At 35.0% G+C, this 14,938-nt stretch overlaps 1 protein-coding gene across 1 annotated transcript in view; it reads right to left on the reverse strand.

Annotated features, from left to right (window-relative positions):
• CFAP70 (cilia and flagella associated protein 70) overlaps positions 1-14,938 on the reverse strand; it is an 81,195-nt gene that overhangs the window by 48,019 nt on the left and 18,238 nt on the right. Inside the window, exons 8-10 of the mRNA XM_065922567.1 lie at positions 14,568-14,662; positions 11,286-11,385; positions 6,074-6,208 (exon numbers count right to left, since the gene is read on the reverse strand). Coding sequence (XP_065778639.1) covers positions 6,074-6,208; positions 11,286-11,385; positions 14,568-14,662 — 330 coding nt within the window. The remainder of the gene's footprint in view (positions 1-6,073; positions 6,209-11,285; positions 11,386-14,567; positions 14,663-14,938) is intronic.

The following is a 14,938-nucleotide window of genomic DNA, read 5'->3' on the forward strand; positions in this document are numbered from 1 at the left end:
GCCAGGAAAATCCCATGGACAAAGGAGACTGGTGGGCTACAGTCCATAGGGGCGCAAAGACATGACTGAACACACACACATACACACATATGGTAAGTTTAATAAAGATTATGTTTATATTTAATGTAGATTTTCTATATTAAAATAATTTTGCTTATTAAATTATTATTAATTATAAACATAATTATTAAACATAAATTATGCTTAACAAAGATTTTCTAAATAGTTGTTCTGCCAAGTATTGAGTAGAATATTGAAATTTCTAAATGTTAACTGCCAAATTGCCTATTACCTCTTTCAATTCTGTTGAGTTTGCCTTCATGCATAAGGTTCTGCTGTTAGACGTATATACATTTATTATTTACGCATGTATTATATATAATAATCTATAATTTACAAATCCTATCTTCCTGATTAATTGACATGCCACGCTATATTTGTAATATTACTCATCTTGAAGTCTATTTTGTCTGATATAAATATAGCCACTTAGCTCTGTTCCTATTTGCATAGTATATCTTTTCCATCCTTTTACTTCAACTTATGTGTCTTTAAGTCAAAATGTATTTGTCATAGATAGCATATCATTGAATCTTGATTTTTTTATTGAAATATAGTTGATTTATAGTTGTCAGTCTCAGGTATACAGAAAAGTGACTCAGTAAAAAAAAAAAGAAAGAAAAGTGACTCAGTTATATACATTTTTCAGGTTATCTTACATTATAGATTACTACAAGATATTGAAAACAATTCCCTGTGTTCTGAAGTAAATCCTTGTTGTTTATTTATTTTATGTTCAGTAGTTTATATCTGTTAATATCATACTACTAATTTAACCCTCCCCTCACTTCCTTTCCCCTTTGGTAAACATAAGTTTATTTTCTAAATCTGAGTGTGTTTATGTTTTGTATATAAATTCATTTGTATTATTTTTTAGATTCCACACATAAGTGATATCATATATTTGATTTCTCAAATCCCGACTTTTTAAAAAAATCCAATCTCATAATCTCTTTCCTTTCACTGGTGTGTTTAGACTACTCACACATGTTATTATTAAAATACTTACATTTATATTTGACATTTTGCTATTTGTGTTCTATATATCTTTTCTTTTTTGCTCCTCTGTTCCTCCTTTAAGTGCCTTAATTATAAATAAATAAATATATATATATATATATACACTTTTATGCATGAGTATGGTGAGTGAGTGAGTGCTAAGTTGCTTCAGTCATATCCAACTCTCTGTGACCCTACTGACTGTAGCCAGCTAGGCTCCTCTGTCCATGGGATTCTCCAGGCAGGAACACTGGAGCGGGTTGCCATGCCTCCTCCAGGGGACCTTCCCATGTGTATGGTACCTACACACATACTTTTTTTAGAGGTTGCTTTAGAGATCACAATATGCATCTGAACTAATCACAATCTATTGCACATTGAGCCTAACTTAATTCTTGTAAAAATGGAAACTTTATTGTACTACAGTTCCATTTTATTCTCCATCCTTTATGCTACTTTTATCATATATAAATTATATCTATGTAATGCTTTCAAAATGTGGTGCTAGAGAAGACGTTTGAAAGTCCCATGGACAATATGTAGATCAAACCAGTCAATCCTAAAGGAAATCAACCCTGAATATTCATTGGAAGGACTGATGCTAAAGCTGAAGCTCCAATACATTGGCTACCTGATGTGAAGAACCGACTCATTGGAAAAGACCCTGATGCTGGGAAAGATTGAAGACAGAAAGAGAAGGGGATGACAGAGGGTGAGATGGTTGGATGGCATCACTGACTCAATGGACACGAGTTTGAGCAAACCCCAGGAGAGAGTAAAGACAGGGAAGCCAGGTGTGCTATAGTCCACGCGGTCGTAAAGAGTCCGACACAACTGAGTGACTTTCACTTTCAGAATAAAGGGAGAAGGAGGTGGTTTAGGAGCAGATGTTGGCAAGAATGCCTCAAACTCCACAGTTTTTCATGCATTAATACTTCTCAGTTTGTTGATGTCTCTGGTCAATTTCCAGAGTGCTGAAATGGCATTTTGTCAATGTATTGAGCTTTATGGTTGCTTCTAGGGGGAGAAAATTTGACTACCTTGTCACTCAGGCATAGCCAGAAGTGATTCCTCTCAAGTATTTTTCATATATTTAAAAAATTATGATTATGTATTTATAAAAAGTTGTGTTCATAGTGGATGTAGTTCTACATCCTTTTTCATTTAACAGACTATCACATGTATCTGTTCATGTTTTTTAAGTTTTTCCTAAGAATAATTTGAATAATCTTCTTCATATGCATATAATAAAAGTAATAAATAAAAATGTCTGTGTGTCAACTATATCTCTAGTGCTTTATGTATTTTATCTCTTTTAATATGTAAAACAATTATAGGAAACAAATACTGTCTCCATTTTACTAATGCATAAAGTTGAGAGAAATTTAGTCACTTGCCCAAAGTCAGTAAATGGCAGCTAGTCTGGAAGTTCCAGAATTTAATCTGGAAACTGCCTGACATCAAAGCCTATAACCTTTTGATTATGATATATTATTTCCCTCAGATTCACCAAAAACACCTTGAAATGACTGATAGGATAAAGTAGCTTATATTTTAGGAATAATAGTCATTGTTCTGATACATATTCAAACATTTCCCCTGATTTTTTAGGTACATTGTAATTTGGTCTGTGATGGTTTCTTCTATGTATAGAAGATTTTTATTTTTTGGCAATCTAAATCTTTTATACCTTTCATTCTTCTCAAGCACAGGAAGTCTTCCCTTAATTCATATATTTAATTAATAGCCACTTCTATTTCTATAGACTTCACATTTAACTCACTTTAGTAAACTCACTTGGAATTTATCATGATCTATGCTATATGCAAAATTTTTGCTTTCTTTTTTGCATTTAATTATCTAAAAGCATGTTTATCTTTTTAAAAAATTTTATTTCCTAAGTATATATACTTCATTACTTTTTCTCCTTTTGCACTGGGCTTTAACTAATTGTGGAGCATGGGGGTTGCTCTCTCATGAGGTGCCAAGCTTTGCATTATGGTGGCTTCTCTTGTTGCGGAGCCCAGGCTCTAGGCACGTAGGCTTCAGTAGTTGCGATGCACGGACTTAGTTTCCCTGCAGCATATGAGACCTTCCCGAACCAAGGACTGAACCTGTGTCCCTTGTGTTGCAAGGCAGATTCTTTAACCACTGGACTACCAGGGAAGCCATAATGCTTATCTTTTTAATGGGTCCAAGTTCCACCATTTTTATTTACAATAATCTATTAATCCATCCTCTATTATTATTAGACATTCAATCTTAAGTTTAAACTTTTCATGAATATAAGGGCTTTGATCCTATTATTTATTTCAGACAAATCCCTATAAACCTGACTTCTGATTCAAAGGATACTTATACAAAGTTTATTACTCATTTGGTTTTCAAATAGAGATGATGGGTCTCTCACGATTCTATTATTGAGTAATAACTTTCTTAATAATGATGAAATAGTAAAGTGCTTTTGTTATTTTTTTTTAGTAAGTAAATTATAAATATTTATTTTGTTGTAACTATAAAACAGTGAATGTGGTCAAATCATAGCAAAGAAAGTGTAAAACTTAAAATAGTTTTGTTGGAGTCATGGAATTTTGGTTATATTTGTTTTTGCTTTTAAAATTTTCTTGAAAATTATTTACTGGGTTTCTATAAAATTCACTTTCCACCATTTTGAAAAAACTTCTCCCAATCACGGAAAACTTTAAAAAAAAAAAGGAGAAAAAATATTTTCTCATGTTCCCAGCACATAGGAACTATTACTTTTGGCTTTTCAGTGTACAGATGACTCATTTTTCTGTGTACAAGATTTGGTATGTATGTCTTCAATGCATATATAAAGTCTATGAGCATCATTACTATAAAAGTCTTTCTTAAGTATCTTGAGTCAGGGATTAGTCCAGATTCATTGGAGTCGAAGCTCACATGACTGAGGAGTGCCTCTTTGGGAGGAAAAATTAAAAATTGCCAAGATAGAATTAGGGGTTACCCCATGCACTGTAGCCTGCCAGACTCCTCCCTTCATGGGATTTCTCAGACAAGAATACTGCCATTTCCTTCTCCAATTACGGATTTTTATAAAGCTGCACTTTCTCCTAAGAAACAACATGATAAATTGATTTTTCTCTTAAATAAATAAATAATTTGTATTTTAACATCTGAAAATAGAAAGAACCATATTTTGGCTCATTAATCAGTACACGGATTTAAATTTTTGCATACTGAACACAAGAGACTTCTTGCATTATTCTAAAGATTTTGTATCCAACTTTATTGAGGTAAAATTGAAATATGGGCTTACTTTAGAGATACTGCAGGTTGGTTCTAGACTACATTAATAAAGCAAATAACTGCAGTAAAGCAAGACATGGATTTTTTGGTCTCCCAATGCAAATAAAAGTTCTGTTTACACTATACTGTAATCTATTAAGTGTACAATAGCAATGTCTCAAAAACCAATGTACAGGTCTTAATTTAAAAATACTTCTTCACTTCTTCACTAAAAAAAAAAGCCAAAATGATTAGATTAGTAACAACACAGATCACTATAATAAATAAAACAATAATGTTTGAAATACTGTGAGAATTAACAAAATGTGACACAGAGACACAAAGTGAGCAAATGCGGCTAGAAAATATCACCCATTGACTTGCTCATCTCAGGGTTACTAGAAACCTTCAACTTGTAAAAAGAAAATACAACATCTGTGAAGAATAATAAAGCAAAGTACAATAAAATAAGGTATGCCTATATAAGAGGATTCCCCAATGGCTCAGTGGGTAAAGAATCTGCCTGCCAATGCAAGAGACACAGGAGACGTGGTTCGTTTCCTGGGTTTGGAAGATCCTCTGGAGCAGGACAAGGCAACCTATTCCAGTATTCTTGCCTGGAGAAGCCCATGGACTGAGAAGCCTGGTGGGCTACAGTCCAAAGGGTCCCAAAGAGTCAGATCTGACAGAGTGACTTCACACGCATGCATGCCTCTATCAGTTCAGTTTAGTCGCTCAGTTGTGTCCGACTCTTTGAGACCTCATGAACTGCAGCATGCCAGGCCTCCCTGTCCATCACCAACTACTGGAGGCTACCCAAACTCATGTCCATTGAGTCGGTGATGCCATACAACCATCTCATCCTCTGTTGTCTCCTTCTCCTCTTGCCCTCAATCTTTCCCAGCATCAGGGTCTCTTGCAACAAGTCAGCTCTTCGCATCAGGTGGCCAAACTATTGGAGTTTCAGCTTCAACATCAGTCCTTCCAATGAACACCCAGGACTGATCTCCTTTAGGATGGACTGGTTGGATCTCCTTGCAGTCCAAGGGACTCTCAAGAGTCTTCTCCAACACCACAGTTGAGAAGCATCAATTCTTCGGCGCTCAGCTTTCTTTATAGTCCAACTCTCACATCCATACATGACCACTGGAAAAACCACAGCCTTGACTAGACCTTTGTTGGCAAAGTAATGTCTCTGCTTTTTAATATAAACTACATATTAAAAGTATACAATTTCATCAGTCAGAATAACCAATATTCCCATCATCTCTAAATTTTTTCTCATATTTCTTTTGTAATCCATTCTTCCCTCTATCCCTCTTCCCAAGCAACCACTGATTTGCTTTCTACTTTCTGATAATTGTATTTCATTGGCATCATATAGTATGTACCCTCTTTTTTCTGGTTTCTTTCATTTATCATAATACATTTGAGATTCATCCACATTGCATATTTAATAGCACATTCCTTTTTATTGCCAAATAGTATTCCATTGTATGGTTATACCACATAATTCTTTTTTCTGAACACCTGTTGATAGAAATTTGGGTTGTTTCCAGTTTGGGGCTTTTTGTTATCCTAAAGTTTTTAAGATTCGAGGGTAAAAGACTTCAAGGCTCTATATCTAACATCCCAGTGTATCAACTGTTTCCAAATATCAACTGCAAAGATGTGTGTGCTAAAGATATAAGTAAACACATATATAAGAATAAATCAGGATGATAACTTCTATACTAATTTTTCTTACCTTTTCATAGACTGTACTATCTAGGTAAGGGTAAACATGAAAAGCTCCCCGAATCTTCTTTACACCTGGATACAGCAACGGCACCATATTAACATAAGCCACACCATGAAATGAAAACTGACCTTCATCATCAGTCTAAGGGAATAAAAACAGACAGCTGTTAGTGTTACAGAGTAATGTAGCATAAGGTCTGGAGCTCTGACTGAGCAGTGCAAAGACCTGACTTTAGGAACTAGCTATGTTACTTGATTTGAGCCAGTTATATAGACATTTTGGGTCTCTGCTTATTTATGTATAAGTGTGTTTATTAATACCATGATCACTGAGATAATATATATTAACAGTATTAATAGTAAAGATAGTAGTTTGATCAGCAAATACTCTAATAATGTATATTCAACCAAAGAGTCAATTTCACCATGTTGATTCTTAGGAAAAAATGAAACTTTGCAAAAAAAAAAAAAAAAAGAAACAACAATAACAAAAGCTTAAAAGAAATCAGACTGTGGCCTTAGCTTTAGTTCACAGGTTCATATAAATGAAAAGAGCCTTACAAATCATCTGGACCAGTGATGACAAACAGGATTTCACTTATGCTTCAATTCTAATATTACTGGAGGTGTTTTACAATACTGTGTTGACAAAGATTCTATGTCCTTATCTGGATTCAAAAGGATGGGTTCAAAAGGAAGGAATACTTCGATTGATCAGTAATATCTGCCATGAATGAAGGAGGATGAATGACAGTCTGCCATCATGTATTTGTCAACCCTAATCTCATCTAAATTCTCATTACAAAGATGAAGAACATGTCAGCAAATATATATTAACATAATTTTTAATGGTTGTATGGTTTGCCATAGAAAACATTTACAAGGAAAAAATCAATTAAATGAAGGAAAACACATTTAATTTCTACAAGGTTAAAAATAATCTCTTTGATTTTGCTGATTATAACAATATCAAAGAATTTCCCTCGTGGTACAGTGGATAAAAATCCACCTGCCAATGCAGGGACATGAATTTGATCCCTGGTCCAGGAAGATTCCACATGCCATGGAGCAATTAAGCCCTGAGCCACAACTATTGAGCTCCTGAGCTGCAACTACTGAGCCCCATGCACCTAGAGCCTGTGCTCCACAATGAGAAGCCCACAACTACAGAGTAACCCCCACGCACCACAACTAGAGAAAGCCCATGCTCAGCAATGAATATGCAGCATAACCCCCAAAAAAGAAAAAAGACAAAAACAATAATCAGAAATTAAAGTCCTATCTTCATATGATAACATTATGTTGTTTTAGAAATCATATCCCTGATGAATATACATTTCAAAATCCTCAACAAAATATCAGGAAACTGAATTCAACAATACATTAAAAAGATTGTACACTATGACAAACTGGGATTTAATACAGGGATGTATAGATGGGTTCAGTTCAGTTCAGTTGCTCAGTCGTGTCCGACTTTTTGTGACCCCATGGATTGCAGCATGCCAGGCTTCCCTGTCTATCACCAACTCCTGGAGCTTAATATCCACAAATTAATCAATGCAATATACCACATTAACAAACTGAAGAATAAAAGTCATATGACCTTCTTGACAAATGCAGAAAAAGCATTTGATAAAATCCAACATCCATTTATGATTAAAAACCCTCAACAAAGTGGGCATAGAGGAAATGCATCTCAACATCATATAGGTCATATATGACAAATTCAAAGCCAACATCATCCTCAAAAGTAAGAAGCTGAAAGTATTTCCTCTGAGATCAAGAACAAGACAAGGATGCTCACTCTTACCACCTTTATTCAACATAGTATTAGAAGTCCTAGACACAGCACTCAGAAAAGAAAAAGAAAAAAAAAAAGGAATCCAAATTGGAAAGGAAGAAGTAATAAAGCTGCCACTGTTTGCAGACATGGTATTATATATAGAAAATCCTAAAGATGCCACCCCAAAACTACTAGAACTAATTAATGAATTCAATAAATTTGCAGGATATAAAATCAATATCAGAAATCTACTGCATTTCTACATACTAACAATGAATTACCAAAAAGAATTAAGAAGACACTCCCATTTAAAAATACATCAAAAAGAATAAAAATCTAGGAATAAATATAAGGTGGCAAAAGACTTGTACTCTGAAAAGTACAAGATACAAGATACTAAGGAAAGAAACTGAAGACGACACAAACAAATGTAAAGATATGCCATGCTTATGGATTGAAAGAATTAACATTGTTAAAATACTACTACTCCAGGCACTAAAGATTCAGTGCAATTCCTATTAAAATACCAAGGGCATTTTTAACAGAACTGAAACAAATAATTCTAAAATTTGCCACAAAAGGAGGCTCTAAAGGCTCTAAAAGGAGCCACAAAAGACTCTGAATAACCAAAACAATCTCAAGAAAGAATAAAGCTGAAGATATCATGCTCCCTGATTCCAACTATACTACAAAGCTAGGGTAATAAAGACAGTATGGTACTGGCACAAAAACACACACACAGATCAATGGAACAGAACAGAGGGTAAAGAACACTCATATGGTCAATTAATTTAACCTAGGAGAGAAGACTACACAATGAAAAATACAGCCTCCTCAATAAATGCTGATGGGAAACTGGTCATGCAAAAAAATCAGCTGGCCTACGGTCTCAAAATGTATACAAGACTAAACTCAAAATGGATAAAAGACTTAAATGTAACAGCTGAAACCATAAAACTTCTAGAGGGAAACAGAGGCAATACACTCTTTGACAGCAATACTTATTGGATATGACTCCTCAGGCAAGGGAAACAGAAGTAAAAATAAATTGGACTATATCAATCTAAAAAGTTTTTGCACAGGAAAAGAATCTATGAGCAAAACAAAAAGGCCACTTACTAAATGGGAGAAAATATTTGCAAACTATATATTCAAAAAGTGGTTAATATCCAAAACGTACAAAGAACTCATACAACACAACATCAAAAAAAAAGAAAAACAAAACTGGATTTAAAAATGGGCAGAAGACTTCCATAGGCAATTTTCCAGAGAAGGTAAACAGATGACCAACAGATACATGAAAAGATGTTCAATATCAATAACCATCAGGGAAATGCAAATCAAAACCACAATGAAATATCTCACACCTGTAAGAAAGCATGCATGTGTGCTCAGTTGCGTCCAACATTTTACAACCCCATGGACTGTAGCTCACCAGGGTCCTCTGTCCACAGGATTTTCCAGGTAAGGAAACTAGAGTGGGTTGCCATTTCCTCCTCCTCCAGAAGATCCTCCAGAGGATCTTCCTGACCCAGGGATCAAGCCTGTGTCTTCTGTCTTGGAAGGCAGATTCTTTACCAGTGAGCCATGTGGGAAGTCCCCTGTCAGAATAGCTGCCATCAAAAGACAATAAGCACTGGCAAGGATGTGGAGAAAAGGAAAGTCTTTTCTCAGTACAACAGTACAACAATGTACTGTCGATGGGATTATAAACTGGTGAGCCATTATGGAAAACGCTAGGGAGGTTCCACAAAAAATTAAAAATATACCTGCTATCTGATTGAGCATTTTCACTTTGGTGTATTTACCTGAAGAAAACAACATTATTAACTGGAAAAGAAATATGTACTTCAATATTCATCACGGGATTATGTAAAATAGATACGGAAGCGATCTAAGTGTCTATCGATAGATAAAGAAAGGGCTTCCTTGGTGGCTCAGTAGTAAAGAATCCATCTGACAAAGCAAGAGACATGGGTTCCATCCCTGTACAGGAAGATTCCACTTGCCACGGGGCAACTAAGCCCAAGTGCCAAAACTACTGAGCCTGTGCTCCAGAGCCTGGGAGGCACTACTGTGCCCACGTGCTACAGCTACTGAAGCCCACACACTCTAGAGCCCATGCTCTGCAACAAGCCACTGCAACAAGCACTGGGAAGCTTGTGCGTGTCACCAGAGCAGAGCATCCACACAGCGCAGCAGAGAAAAGCCCATGCAGCAACGAAGACCCAGCACAGCCAAAACCAAACAAATAACTTTATTTAAAAAGATAAAATGTGGCATATATATATACACACACATACACATACAATGGAATATTACTCAGCCATAAAAGAGAAATCTTGCCATTTGTGACAATATGGATGGATCTAGAAAACATTATGCTAAGTGAAATAAGTCAGATACAGAAAGACAAATACCACATCATCTCACTTATATGTGGAATCAAAAAGAAAGAAATAAACAAAACAAAAACAGAGAAAAACAGGTAGTTGCCCGACGGAGCGGTGATTGAGAGGGTGAGAGAAAACAACTGAAGGAGATTAAGAGGTCCACACAACCAGTTATATAATATAAGTCACAGAGATATACTGAAATAATATACAACATAAGTAATGTGGTCAATATTACTGTAATAACTTTACATGGGGACAGATGGCTACTAGACTTATTATGGTGAACACTTCATAATGTATGTAAGTGTCAAATCATTATGAAGTACACCTTAAAAACTAACAATATTGTGCAACAACTATATTTCAGTTTTTTTAAAAAAAGGTCTTTCGCAGTAGATATTTATTGACCTACTTCCTGTGGTTTTCTTCTTCAGTAGGATAGGAAGCAACTGTTGGCATAGTCAGTGGGGTGAACTGGAAATAGAGTCATTCGGACAAATGCATTTATTTTTATCATAAACAAACAAAAAACAGTAGAGAACTTGTTCCAGGCTCATCAAAGCTATATCTTTTCAGAACAGTAGCACATCTATGAAAATTAGCAGGCTAAAACATTTTAAGTAGGTCAGTCTAAAATAAATTTGGAAAGATGTATTAGGTTGAACCATACAGCCAATATTTAGCTACTTTGATGTATTCAAAGGCTATTTCATAGCTTTACTTGTGGTAAAACTATAACAAAGTGCTAAAGGGAAACTGGATATCTGAGAATAAAGCCTAAATAATTTTTAGTAGACAACAGGGAACTAGGGTTACCAGTCCTTCTGATTTGCCAGGAACAAGGGAGTTTCCTGATACATGAGACTTGTAGCACTAAAACTGGGAAATTATTAATATTAAGCAAATTAGAATAAGCTGGCTACCCTAGGGAGCAGCCACAGAGTTCACATTTTCCTTTGGTATCAGAATTAGAAGCAGAGTAACAGGATGGGTCTGACCCAGCATTTCCTCTACAAATATTTTTAAGTGAACAAATTTACCTTTTCAAATTTAGCAGATTTCCCTTTGGGCACAGCAACCAGAGGAACCCTTGTGATCTCTACGGGCCAAAATCGGCAATCAGCAATTCGCTTCTGAAAACTGCAAATCAAGAATCAGCCCATTAGCATTATATGCAAAAATGGGGTTAGTATAATTAAGGTTAAAATAAAGTATTCCTCTCTTTAAAAGTAGTAGAATACTTATATGCAAAAATTCTTATTCGGTATGTGAACTTTTAAAACCTTCTCATAGTTATAAAATTCCAAAAATAATTATACTATATTGCTAGGAGAAGCAAATTGTAGTTTTTGAGAGCAGTCTGACAATATGAATCAAAAGTCTTTAAAAATGTTCACAGTCCTTGACCCAGAAATTCTACTTGCAGCGATTAATTCTAAAGAAATAATCAAACAAGTACACACAAAGTACAAAATACATTTATTTCTACTGTGAAAGTAATCACAGCAGGACTTCCAGTGTCACCTTGGACACTTAAAGAGCCTGAAAGCTGTCATTCTTGTCCTCACAACAAGAAAAAAGCTGTTCAAATAAAAATTCAATGAGTTTTCTTAGATCCACCTAAGAATTAAGTTCACAAGGCAAATCACCACCTTGAAATATAGAGAAACAAGCAAGTACAGAGAAGCATAGTTAAGATCAGCTTATAGGCATCAGAAGCCACTAGAGCCAGTTTAACACACTTTAAAGATAATTGTGAAAAACTGAAAATGAAAAGACTGAGAATGAACTAAACCAGAGAGTTAAAAACTCCTGGATGCCCACTCTTAGGGAGTCTCCACACTTTCTTGGGGTTTAAATCAAGGAGCTCCATCAGATTCTTATGGTGAAAACAGGAGAAAAATAGTCTTACGGAGAAAGACGGGAAAAGTAACTATTAAAATATGTCCAGAGTGTTCTCTGTAATAAAGGCCTGCTCTGTAAGGGAAACTCCTTCATCAGAGTTTTATGTGGCTCAGGGAAAGGGCAATTAGACAACTCTAGCCCTATTTAGCCTTCCTCTCTCACATGCGAAGAGGAAGAAAAAAAGACACACTTAGGAAGTCACAACCGAGGGACTCAAACTCATTAAAATGCTGAGATTTAATCACAGGACTATAGAAAACTTCCTTTCTCCAACACTTTACCACCATTCAACAGGATCCAGTATAATAGCAGTGAATTATAACTGAGAATCTGCAAACACAAACCCTATTTGGGAAAAAGCTTGAGCAAACCCAGAGACAACAGGGAAGGGGTGAAAGGACACTGACGCCCCCAGTACTCACAGATACAGGAGGCATTAAATGCGGCCTGCCTCCTAACCAGGTCAGCGTAACACCTCACACTGAAAACCCAATTACCACATTTCTTACTGCCCAAAACATAATGTCCAGCCTTCAAAAAAAAAAAAAAAAAAACTATAAGAAATGCCAAAAGGCAAGAAAAATACCATCTGAAGAGGCAAAGCTATCATATGAATTAGACTCAGATATGACACAGATTTTGAAATTATCAGGGAGATAATTTAAAATAACTGATTAATGTGATAAGGACTCTAATGGAATAAGTAGAAAGCATGTAAGAACAGATGGGTAATATAAGTAGAGAGATGGAAATTCTAAGAAAGAATCAAAAGGAAATGTTGGAAACCAAAAACACTAACAAAAAAGAAAAATTAATTTAATGGGCTTATCAACAGACTGGACATAATTGGGGAAAAAAATTTGTGATGTTGAAGCTACTGAGCCAATAAAAATTTTCCAAACTGAAACAGAAAGGAGAAAAAAAAATTTTAATCACAAAAGAATATCTAAGAACTGTGGGATAATTACAAAAGGTAATAGGAATACCAGAAGGGGAAAAACGTGAGAAAGGAGCAGAAGAAATATTTGAAGTCACGATGGCTGCAAATTTTACCAAATTAATGACAGATACCACAGATCTATAAAATTGAGAGCACCAAGCATAATATATATATATATATATATATATATATATACATAAAACTACACCTAGGTATATCATATTCAAATTGTACAAAGCCAAAGAGAAAGAAAATCTTGAAGTCAAGAGAAAAAAAAAACTTACCTATAGAGGAATAAGGATAAAAATTATCTTGGATTTCCTTTCAGAAATCATGAAAGCAAGAAGAGAATGATATGTAATACTTACAGTTCTGAAAGAAACAAACTACCAACTTAGAATTCTGTATCTACTGGAATTATCCTTCAAAGATGAAGGAAAGATAGACTTTTAGTCAAACAAAAATGGAAACAAGTTGTGGACAGTAAACCTGTCATGCAAGAACTGCTAAAAGTCTTCACAGAAAAAGATATGATATGGGTCAGAAATGTGGCTCCATATAAAGACAGGAAGAGAATCAGAATGAAACAGATTTAGGTAAAATAAATTTAAATTTTTTCTTACTTTTAATTAGTCAAATAGATAACTGTTCAAAGTAATAATAGCAACAATATATCCTTAATGAAGTATCAGCAAATCAAATCTAACAATGTACATTTATAATATACACTAGGATCAAGTTGGGTATATAGGAACTCTGAAATACATGATCAATTTTTCCATAATTCTAAAACTTCTAAAAATAGCCTACTAATTAAAAAATATATATATATTTTTTTCATTCAGATAATACATATACTGATAATCCTTAATTTCTCACTTCTCCCTAATCACTAGGTCACTGTCACCGGAGATTGACAGTTAAGCACACAAAACTGTGTCATGTTCTGCTTTAGTAAATAAATCCTGATCTGGTATGGGTGACAACGTGTCCAACAAAACCACTCTTTCCTAAGTCTCTTTTTCTTCGAGAGACGGGCAATGAGATGAAGGAAGGTTCTACAAAAAGGGCTAATACAGCCAGCATGTGTCCTTTTGTAATCCATGAGCAGCTGCCTCTTCCAACTTTCTGCCAGGAATGTGAACATGCAGGCTAGAGAGCCAATAAGCCATCTTGAACCATAAGATAACCTTGTGTATGGAATGCATATGTTAAAGAAGGTAGAGCAAAGAGAAAGAGCCTGCTTACCTAATAGTACTGTAGAGCCACCGTACATACTAGGTCTGACCTTCTTTTATATGAAAGAGAAGAATCCACCATGGTTAAACCACCATCACTAGAAGCCTGCTATTAGCAGATGTGGTAGAAGAGAATCTCAGATCACCTTAACTCAATTGTAAATAAACAAAAGTATAATAAAACATTTCTTCCCACCTACAGTCTCCATTGGTTAGAAATACTCCCTCCCTCTTCCTACCTGACCACTGCAGGAGGATCAAGATAGCAGCGACTTTCCAAGTCCCAAGTAATCCTTTTCTTCATGCATTCTGCTTGGTTCCTAAATTCCCTATCCTATAAAATCATAAGACAGAGACTTTTATTCTCTCAGTATGGCATGGTGGCCTCCAGCTCCATTTGAGGGCATTCTTTAATGGATTTGATCATGGTAGTTTTATTACTACTACTATTACTACTCTAAGTATGACTACTACTAAAAACACTAACACCATCTTAAAGTTTTGAGTACTTTACTATTAATAAAGTACACAGAATAAATTACTTATATTATCCTTTTATCAATCCGATACTAACTGTCAAATATTCATTCACATAGCCTCAATCAGTGAT

This window comes from Muntiacus reevesi, chromosome 2 (genome assembly GCF_963930625.1).
Source record: "Muntiacus reevesi chromosome 2, mMunRee1.1, whole genome shotgun sequence".
Classification (NCBI taxonomy): Eukaryota; Metazoa; Chordata; class Mammalia; order Artiodactyla; family Cervidae; genus Muntiacus; species Muntiacus reevesi.